This window comes from Megalobrama amblycephala, linkage group LG23 (assembly GCF_018812025.1).
Source record: "Megalobrama amblycephala isolate DHTTF-2021 linkage group LG23, ASM1881202v1, whole genome shotgun sequence".
NCBI classification, from domain to species: domain Eukaryota; kingdom Metazoa; phylum Chordata; class Actinopteri; order Cypriniformes; family Xenocyprididae; genus Megalobrama; species Megalobrama amblycephala.
Window position 1 is genome coordinate 27,154,212 of NC_063066.1, and position 18,261 is coordinate 27,172,472.

An 18,261-nucleotide genomic window follows, 5' to 3' on the forward strand; every position below is an offset into this window, starting at 1 on the left:
AAATCACAATTGATTTTTCTCAATGTGTTTGTCTTCGTAATCTTTTGTCGAAATGCAATAGCTTGCTCCTGCCACTGAAATGGGTTTACTTGTCAGCTGGCATTACATAGGCCACACAGGCTATTAACCAAAAGCTAGTAGCTGTTTTCATTGAACTACTGTTTTAGATTGTGTAATACAAGTTGTCTGGAAATAGTTTGTTTAATGGATGTAATTCCATGTTGCTTTTCTGCTATATATATATATATATATATATATATATATATATATATATATATATATATATATATATATATATATATATATATATATATATATAATATATATTTTAAGTTTTCATTCTTTCTTACAAACTGAAGAAAAGCATATAATGCATTTGCATGTTTGGACTTATTTTGCATGGAGGAAAATATATTGCATATAATAGAAAATAGAAAATATAGTGCTCTATGCATTGTCAGTTGCACTGGACGATGTTCATTTCCTGGACCGTATCACTCATGCAAAACAGCCTGGCTGTGTTATTTTCTTTTACATTTTCTCTCTGAGCTGATATCTGTAATCAGGCCACTGTGCAAAAGGACACCATCACTGTCACAGGAAGTGGTGTATAGGCACAGGAAATGCAGACTCATGGGGAGGTCACTGTTGGAATGCAACAATTTTTCCAGCCTAGTCAAACTAACCTAGACAGTCCAGTTTAGGGCAGAATACAGAATACAGTGGTTATCTTGAGTACAATGATGGTATTGAAGGGTAATTCCATGGTACTTTGGGGTACAGAGTAGTCTTTGGTCTTTTTTTTTTTTTTTTTTTTTTTTTTTTTTTTTTTTAAAGAGAATGAGCAAAAGAAAAGAAGGGAAAAACATAGTTGGAAAAGGTGTTTTTAATTTGGCATTGAGTGTTGATCTTTTTTTTTTTTTCACATCAGATTTGTTGCTATTCCACAAGTTTGAGTCCAAACCATCAGCTATTAATTCACACAAACAGCTGCAACATTCCATTCAGACTGATAAAATGTAATTTGGAGCCAGAAAGATACGATTTAATTCCCACGGGACTTGTTGAATTTGGCACAATTGTCTGTTCATCTATTAGACTCTCCTTAGTTAACATATTAAACATTGCAGTGAAATGAGTAATTTTATGAATGAGCTTAAGTGAATTCATTCTCTAATTTTCTCTCTGCAGAGCTTTTCACCCTGCCGGAGGAGAGCAGAAGGTAAGACGGGTTACCCTTTTTCTTCTATGTCTGACAGAACTGCAAAGCTTTCGCAAGACCACTCAACCAGCTCCTGATATCTGAAGAAACCGATTTAGATCTGCTCTCAAGTTCTCAGCTGCCTTGAATACTTCAGAACTGAACACATGCACACGCACACACACATATACATATAATATATAACATTCTTTTTCTTTAGGGACATCCTTCAACTTTCCTTTTCTTTAGGGACATCCTTCAACTTTCCAAAAGAAATTGTTTGTTATTTTTGTTAGATTTAGTTTAGTTAACATCCACACACATACTTGTTTTAGCTTTTAACTAGTGTGAATTCACTCAAATACGCAATACTTCATAACTCATTTATAAGTCATTCTCATGTAAGTTTCATGGCTCAGTTAGCTTTCATGTGCTGGTTACACTATATTGCGGAAGTTTTGGGTGGTTTGTCTATTTGCCTGTCTGATTCAAATGTTAAACTTCTTGCTTTTGGTCTTGCTTAAGACTTTCCTACAGCAGTTTTTGGTTTGATTGAATTTGCATTGCCACAGAGTGCACAAACCCAGACTGAATGTACATTTTCCCAGTAAACCATTTTCACATGCTGTAAATGAACCTGCCCTACATTTTATAGCTGTATAAATTATAGCTATTTGCAAATTAATTGCAGAATTGCAAATTAAAATCCTAATAAACTATTTTATATTTGTATTTTCATATTATGAGTATGTGCATGTATAACATTTATAAATTTAAATATTATTGATTTATATATATAATTTGACATACACATTTAAAACTTTCTAAAGAAATGTTTAATAAGAATTATTAACAAAAGAACATCTATAATGTTATTCATCAGTGAAAATGTTGGCAGGGCAGATAAAACAAAACAAAAAACTTTTTAAAAAGCATTAATAACTAATTCGATTTTATCTCCTTCCACATTGCATACTAAAACAAAACTCTGCATTTGAATGGGAGAAATCACGCCCTCATGTGGCTGCAGTAGATCATAGCATGGGTCTCTGCAACAGTGCCTGTTGTAATTCTAGTCATATCAGACAGTTATACTTTTCCTTTTGACCCATTCAGGTGCAGAGTACAGCCAAAAAAATAAAGGAGGTCCTTTAAGCTGGACCTTGGCCTGATCTCAAGATAAATATTTGAGTCCAGGGTGTGTTCATACTTCTCAAACAATCTCTCTCCACTTTCACTGTGCTCATAATGTGCTTTGAGAAGATATGAAGACGATTCACTATTAAACCACAGAGGATTAACTATTAAACCATATCTGGGATTGTGCATTCACCTGTGGCGCCACTAGTGTTTATGAAATTGTGTGTGTGTGTGTGTGTGTGCATGATCTGACATGCATGGTGTGGCTTTTGCACTGTCTTTCTCCACACTCAGGATTCACTTGCACCTGCATCTAGTCAGCCCAAGTACTCGTTTGCACCGAGCACAACCATAAACAAGATGGCGCGGCCGTTCTCTGCAGCCTTTGGCAATGGCAGCAAGGGGCCCGTCATCAAGCCAGTGTCGTACGCCCCCAAGCTTAACTTCAACTCGCAGGTGCCGAGCAGCACGCCGCAGCCTCACAATGGGTAGGTGACCAGCCAGCCAGGTTTCCGACTGAGACTCTGGCTCATAATTTGTCTTTAAAGCGGGCTTTGATCGCCACAGGACCTGCTCGATGAGCTTAGTCCACAATAATGAGCCTCATCATACCCAAGGCTGCATGTTTCTAATGATGCAGCAATACCTCAGTGATGGGTAAGAACGCCGGCAGCTCCCAGAGTTCATGGTGAGCGTGAGTTGACTGGATGCTAGCTCTGAAATTGGGCTACATGATATTGGAGGGGGGGGGGGGGGGGCGCTCAGACGGTGGCAAATTTTTACTACCGCGATGGTAAATCACCAACAACCGCCGATGTTGCGGTGGTGGTTTTTTTTTTATTTTTTATATATTTATTTTATATATAACGTTATATATATTTGAGAGGTTGCGTTAGACTTGCGTTTCGCCGTCATTTTGATGGACAGGATCGTAAAAAAATCCATCATAATATTACCCGTCATTTTAATTTTTAAAATTAAAAAAAAAAAAAAAGACATTTTATTCACGAACTTACAGGATAAGCAAATAGGCATAGGCTTGCATTTATTTATACTATGAAAAGAAAGTTGATCAAAGACAGGCTGCGTCACTCTCAGTTTTCATCTTGAACTCTTGTCAGGGATTGTGAGTGAATGCGATCATCCTTTCCTCTTTACTACTGTACAAAACGAAATAAACATGAATGAAAATAAAAAAATATGTTGAAAGATACAGTAGCTTACCGAAATCTGTATCACGTCAGTTCAGTCAGTGTTGTCAACAATGTCACCTAACATTATACCTCAGAAAAGCCATTCGTTGACCATAAATTTATAGTCAGCAAAAAAAAAAAAAAAGTAAGCATGCATAAGTAACTTTATCATTATACAATTTACTTAAACTGGGTGCTCGTCTGTGTGTAATCAAGCGCATCTTTTTCATTTTATTCTGGAGACTGAACTCGCGCTCTGCTGCCACACTGGAGCGCGCTCACCACCTACTGGACAGGGGTGGGAATTACAACAAGTTTACATACAAACTACATAATCTGTCAAAATGACGGACGGGCTGCAGATTTTTTCCGTCACTGCTAAACAAATTCCATTAAAGATGGAAAATTTTCAGTTAACGCGATCTCTGAGATATATAAATATATATTATATATGACGTCACACTACTGCCGGCGACACTCCACGACCGCGATGACAACTTCACCGGTGGCGCGTTTGTCATGCCAACCGTCACAGCCCTACCTGACATTATGATATTTACTTTTTCTGAGATACTATATATTGCAATATGAAGACCCTCAAGCCATCCTAGGTGTATATGACTATTTTCTTTCAGACGAACACAATCGGAGATATATTTAAAAATATCCTGGCTCTTCCAAGCATTATAATGGTAGTGAATGGGTAATCAATGGTAATCCATACGGCTCCAGGGGGTTAATAAATGCCTTCTGAAGCGAATCGATTGGTTTTTGTAAGAAAAATATCCATATTTTAAACTTTATACACTAAAATAACTAGCTTCCGCCGTAGGCCCGTACACATACTGCGCAAGTCGTCTTGCACCAAATGAGTAAAGTTAACCCCTGATGCGATGTATGACGCAGGATGTAGGAGTAGACGCTTCTCGCGGTTTAAACAAATATGGCTGAGCAACAAACTCAAGCTCCTCTTCTCTTATATCGAAATCCTTCGACATTTCTCTTTAAAATTTCTCATTTTAGACTTCTAATTCGTGACCGGTGTTTTGTTTTGCTCTCTCCTCTGAGCTTCCGCGTTCATCGTTACGTCTTGCGTTGGGCCAGGGGTTACTCTTCCACTGCCAGTCAATGCATATGGCCATCTGCCTGAAGCTAGTTATTATAGTTTTTTTAAATATGGATATTTTTCTTACAAAAACCCATCACATCACTTGACATATTGCGATAAAAATTGTATTTGTGCAGGCCTACTCTAAAAGTCTAACTCGACATTCTGAGGTTTGGGGTCACTGAGTTCAGAAGTCTGGTCTTTAGTGTTTTTCTGGATTTATTGTGCGTGCTTGTAATAAACAACGTGGCGTTAAGCAGCTGTGTCTGTTTTCCCTGTTGGAACAGCCGGTTGCATCGCCGCCCCGGTGACCAGACTGTTCTGGGATCCGCTCGAACATGCCGTCTTCATCTGTTTTCCCCTCCACCTCTTCATCATCCCTTCGCGAGGATGTTCTGAACCTCTTTTCCGCCAAGGTCCTGCATTTTAACGAGCACTTTTATTTAAGATGATCAAAACAACAGATGCTAGCAGTCAAGTCCGGTAGAGTCGAAGACAATAAAATTGTGGTGCTTTTTTTTTTCTTTTTCTAACATGAACACATGAAGGAGTTTGTTAAACTCTAAGGTGTTGATCTGGCCAGGTCGAGAAGGTTGAAATCTGTCTTAAGGCCAGGGCTTGATGTTGTCTGTTGCTGTTTATAGAGTCGAGACCCTCCCATAAAATCTGCTGAGCCCTCAAAGTGCCGTTACGGCCCCCGGTGCTGAATTACTTAACAGCCTTACTTGGAAAGGCTCCTGTACGAATCCACCTTAACACAAGTTTCCTCACAAACAAATTACATGAAAGTGATGTTTTATTCAAATAGATGTCCTCATCGTTTTATTCAGAAGACTTGATCTTCAGTTGGATTGTGGGAACATTTTCTGCTGCTAAGAACTGGAGTAGACAGCGCTGGAGTTTTGGAGTGTAGTGGGAGGGAAGGGTGAATCAGATTGGCTGCCGGAGTGTTCCGAGTGCGTGTTTGTGATCCAACACTGTGTGATCTCCAGAGAACATGGAGACCTCAGTCACGTCAGCATTCTGAGCATGTTTACAGCACCGCACGCCTACATGCTTGTTTTTACAACTGTTCACTCAAGGGGCACTATTGCTTGCAGTGTTTGTGGAATGATACCAACTTGAAGAACTGAAAATGCCTAAAGCATTCAAATCACAATTATTATATTTTCATCTATTAAATTGATCAAAAGTAACAGTAAACGTATTTGTTAAACATTTCCATTTTTAATAAATGCTGTTCTTTTAAAGAACCCTATCAAAATGTATCACAGAAGCAGCACAACTGTTTTCAACATTGATAATAATAAATGTTTCTTGCAGCAGATCGGCATATTAGAATGATTTCTGAATAATCATGTGACACTGAAGACTGGAGTAATGATACTGAAAAAAAATCAGATTCGCCATCACAGGAATAAATTACTATTTTCAAATATATTTAAACAAAAAAAAAAATATTTTAAATTGTAATTATAATTCACAATATTACTGTTTTCATTGTATTTTTATAAATTAAATGTAGCTATGTTGATCATAAGAGACTTCTTTCTGAGAAGTTTATACATAGTGTATATGTACAGTCAAACCAAAAGTTATTCAGGCATCTTGAACGTTTCATTCATTATTACAGTTTATTCACTCTACTTTAAATAAATTGTAATAAAATATGACAAGATCTCAGAGTTAAACTGTCAGAAAAAAATAATCTTATTTGTCAGATAACACTTAAAGGTGCCCTAGAACTTTTTTTTAAAAGATGTAATATAAGTCTAAGGTGTCCCCTGAATGTGTCTGTGAAGTTTCAGCTCAAAATACCCCATAGATTTTTTTTAAATTCATTTTTTTAACTGCCTATTTTGGGGCATAATTACAAAAATGAGCCGATTCAGGGTGTGTGGCCCTTTAAATCTCGTGCTCCATGCCCCAAGAGCTTGCGCTTGCCTTAAACAACATAAAAAAAAGTTCAAACAGCTGATAAAAACTGCAGCATGTCTAATCGCGTAAGTACAGTGTTTATTTTGATGTTTACATTGATTCTGAATGAGTTTGAGGCTATGTTCCGTGGCTAACGGCTAATGCTACACTGTTGGAGAGATTTATAAAGAATGAAGTTGTGTTTATGAATTATACAGACTGCAAGTGTTTAAAAATGAAAATAGCGACGGCTCTTGTCTCCGTGAATACAGTAAGAAACGATGGTAACTTTAAACACATTTAACAGTACATTAGCAACATGCTAACGAAACATTTAGAAAGACAATTTACAAATATCACTAAAAATATCATGTTATCGTGAATCATGTCAGTTATTATTGCTCCATCTGCCATTTTTTGCTATTGTTCTTGCTTGCTTACCTAGTCTGTTGATTCAGCTCTGCACAGATCCAGACGTTCTGCCCTTGTCTAATGCCTTTCATAATGTTGGGAACATGGGCTGGCATATGCAAATATTGGGGGCGTACACCCCGACTGTTACGTAACAGTCTGTGTTATGTTGAGATTCGCCTGTTCTTCGGAGGTCTTTTAAACAAATGAGATTTATATAAGAAGGAGGAAACAATGGAGTTTGAGACTCACTGTATGTCATTTCCATGTACTGAACTCTTGTTATTCAACTATGCCGAGGTAAATTCAATTTTTGAATCTAGGGCACCTTTAAACAAAACATGGTCAGGTCAAAGTGTCTGAATAATTTTGGTCCCAAATTATTATTAATTTTACTGGTAGTCCACTGTATGAAGAATTTTTGGGTATAATATGTCACAGTTTACTTTATTTTGCTATCCTCACTTACATAAAAGAACTATAGTGTCCTGCACCCACTAGTAAAAAATATAAAAAAAAAAAAAATATCTAGTGTCTGAATAATTTTTGGTTTGACTGTATTTTTCTTGTAGTACTGTTTGTAGTATTATTAAAATTCTCAGGCATAGAAAGTTGAGTAAGTTATTAAAATTGTAAATCAACTTTTCCATAATTTTTTTTTAATATAATGATAGATGTTTTTTTACTTGCTCAGCTTAAAAATACTTAATGATTCATTGGCTAGAAATTGAAATCTCTATAAAATCATTTTATGGAGTTGTCACAAACGACTGGAAAAATCATAAATCTTTGGTCCGAATTTTAGGAACATGCGTTTAGGGTAATGTTGGTTTTATGGTATAAAGCCAGATACAGTGTCAGTTAGATCTAGTGGTTGTCATGTTTGGCTAAAGGTCAGGAATATTTTTAATAATAAATGCACATTTTATACTTAGAACAGAATCTTTTAACTAATTTAATAGAAGGTACAGCTCATGTTTTCAAGTTTTCTGTTGTGTTACTTAAAGCACGCTGTGATTCTTTACACCACTAGAAACCCACAATTTGCTTTATTTTTCTCCGCATGTCTTTCTAAATGCTGTTTATTCTGCTCTGTGTTTCTGTGTGATTTATTTCTAAACAATTTTTTGTCTCCTTCTCTTTTTTTTTTTTTTTTTTTTATCTCCTTTGTCATTCCACAGATGGAAGTTCTTGACAAGTTAGTAATGCCTTTCCTTATTTCCCTCCTGCTCTGAGAAATGTGTGCAATTATTGTTTTTGGCTATCAAATCCCAGCCCTGTGGCTCTGCCTCTCTCTGTTTTCACATATTTTTTCCCCTAAATTTAATTTCTTTCCCTTTTCCCAAGCCTGCGTTGTTGCAGTATTGGCTTTAGGAGAAGGCAGATTTCTCACATAAGCTGTCGTCTCGCTCTGTAATTATTCACTAAGGGATTGTAAATGTACAGCTTTATTCTAGTGTTGATATTTCCGAGCACGGTGGTGGAGATCAGCGGACAGCCTCCATTCACTCGGCCTAACGTCAGCCTGCTTTAATGGACACTGTTGTGTTCTTTGTTGTTCTGCTCCCACTCTTCCTCTCTATTGTTATTTGTGCTCCTTTTCCTTTTTTTCCTCCATCCTGTTTTTTTTCTGTCTTCCTTCACTCTCCCGTTCATTAGAGGAGAAGCCTTCTATGAGGAGTTGTACCCTGAGGGGAAGTAAGTGCTGAATGCTTGTGGCTCTAATGCACTAGCTGAAAGAACGTAGACCTGCCGCTGACCTCACTAATAAACTCTTGCTTTTGACGACATCAGACCATGTTTCATTGCTTTTTCACTCAGTAGTTGAACTGTATTGAAACACGGCACTTTAGCTGGGTCATTTGAAACTATTAGCAAATGTAGTCGTGCACTCTCTGAGTGACTTCATTAGAGCATGAAGCAATGATGTGGAGCCTGAACTAAAATCACATTTCGTGGGTGTTTTGATTTATTATTTTGTGTGCATGTAGTTATGAAACTGATGTGTGAAAAACAGGGCTTTCAACCATTATAAACCGTCCCACCAGACTCTCAGCTAACCCACAGTCTCCAGTATTTTTTTTTTTATAACTTTCATAATATTAACACCACATTATGTAATTAAATAATAAACTGGTTAATAATATTTTGAACAACTTTCATTAAGACACTTGCGTTTAGTAGACGCTTCTATAGTGTAAGCACTATGAAGCACTATTAACATTACGAAATTAATTCAAATTAATAATAAATTAATACAAAATATTAAAATAAAATATTAAAATGAATTACTATTAATAATACAAATTATAAAATAAACATTAATTGTTAAATAAAATAAATACATTTTTAAAAAATCTATAGCTGATCTTCTCCATTGACCCCCATCAAAAAGGGTTCACCCAATAATGAAAATTGTCATAATTTCTCAAAACACAAAATGAAGATATTTTAATGAAATTGGAGAGATTTCTGTACCTCCATTGAAATTCTGTTCACCTAAAACTCTGACGCTTCAAAACATTAATTAAGAGATAAATGTAAAATAAATCCATATGAATCGAGACGTTTTAATCCATGACTTCTGAAGAGACACAATCGCTTAATATGATGAACAGATTTTATTTAGACTTTTATTCACAATATAAACATTGTGTTTGGAAAATGAACATAAGTCTTATGGGTTTGGAACAACGTGAGAGTGCGTATTTGATGGCAGAATTTTCATTTTTGGGTGAACTGTTATACTTTAAGGGACCCCTGGTTGAAAACCCTGGTGCTATATAGTTAATATAATATATATATATATAAAATATAGTTACTCTAATAGGTTTGTTGTAACTTGGTGTTGTAGTAACAATAACTGTATTAACTACTCTATTTTGTCAGAAACTTTGGTTTAAGGGAAGGGAATTCATGCACCCCAGAAAAAAAAAAAAAAAAAAAAACAGCAAAAAAAAAAAGATTTTTTTTTTTTTTGGATCTTCATGTACAGCACGTTCCCTCGCTGTGTTTGTTCTAGTCGTCTCTTCTTGTGCTGCACGCATTATGTGAAGCCATTTGCGGATTTTCTGTGGTGTGCTGTGCTGCTGTGGTGAATGAAAAGGTCACGTAGGGCTCATGTCTCCAGGCACGGTCTGCGGGTGGAAAACACGGCCTGCTTCATCCCCAACGATCGCAGTAAGAAGAGACTGATCGAGGATACGGAGGATTGGCAGCCGCGCACCGGCACCACCCAGTCTCGCTCTTTCCGAATTCTGGCCCAGCTCACAGGCACTGACTTCAGTAAGTCAGACACATTCAGACCACAGCCTGTCAACGCCGTAGACTCCTCTCAGAGCAGTTGTGTTTCTCATTTGAGCTTTTCAGCATCTAAGCTCATTTGTGTCAGTGGGATTCTTTGGAAAGATCATTTCTCAGGGAGTCAGTATTTTGTGAAGTAATGTGGAAAAAGACATTCCTAAGTAGGGGTGGGAGTTATGACCACAATCTTTAATCATGATATACAACTCTTCATGCCATGGTATATCACGAGATCCAACCATCTCATTGAAATGCTAAAACTACTCAATTATAAATTAATGAAGCTGTCAAAGTAGTCTTTATTTTTCTACTTTGCGTCCATTTTTATCTATTTTTTTTTTTTTATTGCACTGTGTATATACTGTGATGCACAATAGGGGTGTGAATCGTCACTGGTCTCACGATTCGATTCCACAATACATCACGATGCGATGCGTTCTCAGTTTTCAATATTAGTTCACATGGCTACATTTTCGTCTGAATACAAGCAATCGGATATATGAACTTCCTTTTTTTTTATCTACTCCAAGAAAATACACTTCCTGAATGTAGCAAATATCAAAACTTTAATGCCGTTCCACACCCGTAAGACCTTCGTTTATCTTCAGAGCACAAATTAAGAAATTTTTGATAAAATCCAATGGCTCAGTGAGACCTGCATTGCCAGCAAGATGATTAACACTTTCAGTGCCCAGAAAGCTACTAAACACGTATTTAAAAAAGTTAATGTGACTACAGTGGTTCAACCTTAAAGGTGCTAAAGAGGATGTTTTGTTTTTTATACATTTTTGCAATATTACTTGAAACTGTCTTTACTAACTTATAAAAGACTATTTATTAGGTGCACTGAAAGGAATAATATTAATATACATCATCTGTGCATGAGGTAGGGCCTTAAAAACATCAGCCAATCGTTTACACGATCATCACGTAAACGATTGGCCCTCTGGCTTGTCAATCACTGCCATTACGTTCCTTGTGAAAGACGTGCGCGGATTGGCCCTCTGGCTTGTCAATCACTGCCGTGACGTTCCTTGTGAGAGACGAGCACGGCTGCGCGCTCCAGTAACTTTCCACACTCCACAGGCGCCGCATGCAATGTTTTTGTCAAGAGACAGGAGTAACAACTGCAGATTATGAGTTACCTGCGGTGAGTCCGACATAATGAATCCACTAACACGACACAGCGAATGCCGGTGGTAAACACTCGTGTTCCAATACTCGTGCATGAGTTTTGGGAGGCGTTCCCTCGAAATGAGCTGTGAAGGAGGGGGGTTGTTCTTATGCATGCGCTCATTTCAAAAACTCTTTTGGTTTCTCAGTCGACGAAAAGATCCTCTTTAGCACCTTTAATGTTATGAAGCAACGAGAATACTTTTTGTGTGCCAAAAAAAACAAAATAACGACTTTATGACAATATCTAGTGATGGGCAATTTCAAAACAATGCTTCATGAAGCTTTACGAGTCTTTTGTTTCGAATCAGTGATTCGGAGCGCCAAAGTCACTTGATTTCAGTAAACGAGGCTTCATTACGTGACAAGTGTTTTGAAATTTCAATGGTTCACCACTGGGGGGGCGTGACTTTGGCAGTTTGATACGTTCTCCGAACCACTGATTCGAAGCAAAAGATTCATAAAGCTTTGAAGCTTCATGAAACAGTGTTTTGAAATCGCCCATCACTAGATACTGTAATAAAGTCATTATTTAGTTTTTTTGGAGCACAAAAAGTATTCTTGTCGCTTCATAACATTAAGGTTGAACCACTGTAGTCACATGAACTGTTTTAAATCTGTATTTAGTAGCTTTCTGGGCTTTAAAAGTGTTAATTTTCTTGCTGTCAATGGAGGTCCTCACTGAGTCATCAGATTTTATCAAAAATATCTTAATTTGTGTTCTGAAGATGAACGAAGGTCTTAGGGGTGTGGAACGACATGAGGGTAATTAATGACAGAATTTTCATTTTTGGTTGAACTAACCCTTTAAGTCTAAACACAGCATGAAAGGAGGTTAGAACTAATAAACAACTAGTAAATGCTAAAGGTGCAAACAACTGTCAAGTACTGCACTTAAGTTACACTAATGCATGCACATGCTCGCTCGCACTCACACGTGCACGCACGCGTTCTCACACACAAGCACACGCTCATATGATGTAAATGGTAAAATAGTGGGTCATTTTTTATTAGTCACTTTTTTGTTTCGCCTCCACAATTTTACGCTACTGCGAGAAGCGCGTATGCGATGAATGATGTCAGAGAAACGTCAGTAGGCTATAATCGATTATGGTCTGTATTACTGCATCGATGCAGAATCGCCCACGTCCGCATCGCAATGCATCGTAGAAACGATTAATTTCAACACACCCAGTGCACAATACAGTTGTACCTCCCAGCCCTGTTCCTAAGTTAAAAAAAAAAACAAAACAAAAGAAAACTCTCTCCTAAATCCCTTCTTTACTTGGTGGCAGGGACTAATCTTAGTGTAGGAGGGCATGACAGCATGTCCTAGAGGACCCACCCGCTGATCTGATATTGAGAGTAAGATCATAAAGAAGTGGAAAATGTCGTCTATCTATAGCTTAAAGGGTTATGGCGGAGATTTGCTCCTTTATGCGATCTAAAGCCTGAGTGGCTGTGATTTTGCTCTTGTGTAAGTGGTAGGAAAGAGCGGTGCAGTCAACCATTGTTGCCGTACCGTACCTGTACATCTCACAGGATTGAGACTCATGTTAAAAGGTGATAGGTAATTCCTTTTAAAGCAGCAATCCTCAAGTGTTTTGTAGCATTGTGCAGACCTCGGCAGTGGATTTTTTTTTTGTGTGTGTGTCTTAATGGTTTTGTGTGTGTAATGGTTGGTCTGATTGGTATCTCTCCTGCTTCCCTCAGTGCAGGACCCGGATGATGAGAACATGAAAAGGTCCAGGTAAAGAACTGTGTGAACTTGCTAATGAAGTGCAGTTTGAAGCATTAAATCGCTGGCTCTGACCTTTTACTACCCTCATTAAGAGATCACGGTGTTCAGCTCTCTGCGGAGAAACGCTGAAAATATGCTTTGATCCGCATTATAAGCCCTTGTCTGATCTGTGCATTTGCAGTTTAAATTCATACACAGAGTGCTGTATGCCTTATAATCAGACCCACACAGAATCGTGCCCACAGATATAAATGCCTGTCATGTATAAAATACAGTTTTATAGATGTAGTTTACACCGTGTCAGATAGCAATTCAAATTCATTGATTTTTGATGGGAAAGGTGGATCATGTCGAGGACAAATGCAAGGGTTTATGAAAGTGGTGTTCCCTAACACAGCAGAAACCTTGCTATCCCATAAAGCCACAGGAGCCGAGTCATTGTTAGATTTAAAAAGTCTTTTCAAGTACACTACCCTTCAATAGTATGGAGTCAGTATGTTTTAAGGAAATTAATACTCCTACTCAGGAAAGATGCATTAAATTGGTCGAATGTGACAGTAAAGACGTTGATGATATCACAAAACATTTCTATTTCAAATTTTTGAAGAATCCTGAAAAAAATGTATCACTGTTTACACAAGAATATTAAGTAGCACAACTGTTGATAATATTTGCTATTTGAGCACAAAATCAGCATATTAAAATGATTTCAACAGCACTAATACCTACAGAATGTGCTTATATGAAAGTATGGAAATTGGGACACAACCCAGTTCTGCTTTCAGAAATACTCTTTTCAAACCAAATAATTTCCACACCCTTAAAAAAAAAAAAAAAAAAAAAAGAGTCTTGTGCATTGCTGTCTGTCAGAACTCTCTTTCTTGTATGTAAATGCCCTCAAAACATTTGGCTTATTTGATTGTGTCTTCAACCGAAAATAAGCGTGTAGCTCAATCCATTTAGCAGGTTTTCCATTAAATTCGAGACAGGAAATGTGCAAAAAGTGTGCAGATTCTGTCGGGGCCTGGTTATTTACAGATACACTTTTTTTTTCTTTTTCTGAATTCCTCCCTGCTTGCATATGTTGCATCTTTTAAAGGGATAGTTCACCCAAAAATGAAAATTCTGTCATCATTTACTCAAGTTGTTCCAAACCTGTATTAATTTCTTTCTTATGCTGAACAGAAAAGAAGATATTTTGAAGAATTTTAGTAATCAAACAGTTGATGGACCCCATTGACTTCCATAGTATTTTTTTATTTTTTCATACTATTGAAGTCAATGGGGTCCATCAACTGTTTGGTTCCTCATATTCTTCAAAATATCTTCTTTTGTGTACAGCAGAATAATTCATACAGGTTTGGAACAACTTGAGGGTGAGTAAATGATGACAGAATTTTCATTTCTGGGTGAACTATCCCTTTAAACTTTCTTTATTCCTTTCTGATTTGTCTTTCTGTTGCTTTCTCAACCTTATTTTCATTCCCTTCTTTTGTCTTTCTGTATGTGCCGGCATGTCTTTCTTTCCTTCTGTTTTCTCACCGCTCTCCTAATTTCCTGTTCTCTGTCGTTCACTGAATGGCAGGGAAAAGTTCCTCACTGAGATTCAGAGTCCCCGCTATGCCAGGCTGAGAGACTGGCATCACGAGAGATCCGCCCGTGCCCTCAACATCAAGTCCTGAACGCTCTGCCTCCCGGGTATCAGAAGGCCGAGGTGGCTGAGATACGGCCGCACTAGATACAAACGCAATACCGCGTGCCAGCTATGGGTGAACACCGACCCCAGCTATACCAGGACAAAAAAAGGGGGGAGGGGGTTTATCAAGAGTTCAAGTTAATAAAAAAAAAAAATGTGAAAAAAATACAAGTTAAAAATAGCAAAAACAAACGTGAGAAGAAATGCAGGCATAGTCGGAAAAACCACACAAACTGAGCCCTACAGTCAAGTTCCCATTAGGAATATCTGAATGCTGTTGGTGTGACATAGTCTCTTTCAAGTGGTATCGTTTCTACAAACTGATAATCATGTTAATTTATTGTTATTATGATTTTTGTGGTTGTTCAGAGGAGTTATCCATCACAGGACTGTTCCTATTGCTCTTTCTGTCTTTCTGATTGTTGTGTAGCCCCCTTGGGATTTTTCTTTCTTTCTCCTTTATATTTCATTCTTTTTTTTTTTCTGACTGTAATTTAGCATAATTCACTATTATGATGTCATCTGATCGCTCTTCCTCTGGTTCTGTATCCAATAAGAAAAAAATCTGTTGACTCATGTCTCTGAGTACATAAAACACTGTGAAACTTTCTGCTGTCCTCCTTTATTTTCTTCAACCTCTGCTTGTACCTTCTTCTGCATTTTATACATGGCTGTTCCTTAGTATTTTAAAGAAGTGAGAGGAAAGATTAACTGACCCCTTATATTTATGTCATTTAAATCACCCCAGACCAACTTAGGCTGATTTATTTTGCTTTTTTTCAGCAGGGTCAAATAGATTGAAACGTTAAAATATTAGCTTTGCTGGCTAGTTAAAGGGATAGTTCACCCAAAAATGAAAAGTTGATGTTTATCTGCTTACCCCCAGCGTATCCAAGATGTAGGTGTCTTTGTTTCTTCAGTAGAACACAAATGATGATTTTTAACTGCAACCGCTGCCGTCTGTCAGTGGTATAATGCAAGTCAACGGGAACTTGGACTATAAGAGTAAATAAAACACGACAGACAAATCCAAATTAAACCCTGCGGCTCGTGACGACACATCAAAGATAAACATCAAATTTTCATTTTTGGGTGAACTATCCCTTTAAGCTAACAACGCAATATTCTTAGTACAAGTATTACCGAAATCCCTTTAAAGGTGCAGCAAGCAATTTCTGAGAAACGCTGTTAAAAGTGGATCAGAGCACTAGAGCACTAGAGGTCTGCACAGGCTTTAAACTGAGGCCCGAACCCGGCCCGTACCTGAGATCGTTTGACCTGACCCAGCCAGACAGGTTAGTAAGACCCACACTGCACATAACCGCTGAGCTATTTACACGGCTTTTTTTTTTTTTTAGACCCCAAACTTGAAGCTATTCACGAAACCTTAACCTGAACCTGTGTAGCAGACCTCTACCGAGCACAAAAAAAACAAACATACACACTTGTAGCCAATCAGCAGTAGGGGCATATACACTTGGGTAGGGGAGTGTTTGTTTTGGGGATTTCAAATATCAACATAGTTTTTTGCTTGCTTACTGCACCTTTAAATCAAGTAATTTCATTTGGCGGCCATCTTTGAAACGCATTTCGGGGCAGCTATTTCAGTCATGCAAGTACAGCTCCTATCCCTTTGAATGGGGAAACGTCAGATTCCCCAAAGCTGTTCACCAAGCTTACGATTAAATTTTATATATGAAATCACCAATGAAATATGACAACTGTCTTCATAAGTTTAGTTTTTAAATGCTCAAATCATGACAAAAAATACTGTATTTTTTTAACTAGATGGAATTGTTTTTATTTCATTAAATTGTAGCCTTCTAGATAAAATTCAGTGCAATGCATTGTGGGATTGGCAATTCTATCTTAGATTTTAGCCAAAACCAAATGAGAAACGAGTGTAATTTTGTTACTTACTGTTTTGAACAGACTTCCTGTTGTGCTTGTGCCTATGGTGCCTAAAAATATTGCCTAGATGGGCAGCTCATAGGGTTTGGAAAAGAACTGAAATGTTTTGTTTGTGAGTGTGTGTGTGAGAGAGAGTGAGTGTGTGTGTGCGTGCGTTTTTGTGATTTATGAGGACACAAATTTGTATAATGACATTGGTATTACACTGGTATTACGACGTAAACATGACATATGAGGAAATTTCATGAGTCCTCGTATTTAAAATAGCTTTAAAAACATACTAAACAATGTTTTATTAAAAATGCAGAATGTTTTCTGTGATAAGTAGGTTTAGTAGGGGTAGTGTAAGGGGATAAAATGTACAGTTTATATAGAGTATAAAAACCATTACGCCTATGAAATGTCCTCACTTTGATAGCAAAACAAACGTGTGTGTGTGTGTGTGTGTGTGTGTGCGTGTGTGCAAATAAGAGATTAATTAGACATTATTTGGAATCAGTATGCATCGATTCTCTCAGATTTTTCGGCTAGAAATTTAATCATTCGTTATCTCGCTTTATCCAACTGGTGTCATTTTAAAACAGTGTTTGGCAATGAAAACACAAGACAGACTTGTTTGGCTGACTCTGTATAGATGAATGATATGTTTACTCCTTGGGAACTTCAGGACATTAATTCATTTGAGAAAGCGGCAAACATGAGGAATGACATACACACATAATCGCAAACATAAAACCGCATGCACACATCTGGAAAGCACATGACTGTTATTCCAGTGTGATCATAGATGAAGTACAGGATCTGGATATGTTTATTCATTTCATTCAGATGATGTACGATGAAAAGCTCATAAATGCTACAACTGACATTTTTAGAGTAAACCTATAAGCTAAAACCACACATAGTCTAAATCAGTTTAAATCTCAACCAGGGGACCAGGGCTTCTGCTCTTTTTCTAGGGAGGCCCCAAGATTTTTCTTAGAAAACCTGGATATATGAGGTAGCCTAAGTTATTTCTAGTCTTGGAAAAGTCATATAAATGAATAAAATCTTGTACAAAAATGTATATTCTTTTTAAAAAAAAATACCCACATTGTTTTGTTATGCGAAGCTGTAGTACATTTTGTTATTAAATTTTGTTTATAACAATAAAAATAAAAATATGAAACTGTGGAAAACTGTGAGGTCCCTGAGAACATTCAGCTTTTCAAACTTCTGGAATTATGAAACCCTTTTTTAATAAATCTAATTTTTTAAGTGACTTTTAAAAAGGGGGCCATGGAGTCAAAAAGGTCTACTAGTCTAAATATGTTGTCACTTTGATGATGGCAAATAATAATAAAAGGCTAATAATAATATAAATAAAGATGAAGATTTTTTTTTTTTTCACAATTAAAGCCGAAAACGCCCATCCTGTGCTTTAATTTATATATCATGTCTATAATGTTTTAATCTTTTCACTTTGTT

The 18,261-nt window shown here is 37.1% G+C and overlaps 1 protein-coding gene across 4 annotated transcripts in view; it reads left to right on the forward strand.

The window, feature by feature from the left end:
* Positions 1 to 18,261, forward strand: part of pdlim7 (PDZ and LIM domain 7) — a 49,393-nt gene that overhangs the window by 20,905 nt on the left and 10,227 nt on the right. For 3 of the 4 annotated variants that reach the window (XM_048176247.1, XM_048176249.1, XM_048176248.1), the window contains exons 4-5: positions 1,192 to 1,222; positions 2,636 to 2,829. In XM_048176247.1, coding sequence (XP_048032204.1) covers positions 1,192 to 1,222; positions 2,636 to 2,829 — 225 coding nt within the window. Of the gene's footprint in view, positions 1 to 1,191; positions 1,223 to 2,635; positions 2,830 to 3,014; positions 3,036 to 3,225; positions 3,228 to 8,629; positions 8,669 to 10,100; positions 10,256 to 13,159; positions 13,197 to 18,261 lie in introns of all 4 variants that reach the window. The other variant, XM_048176250.1, reaches the window with a different exon arrangement.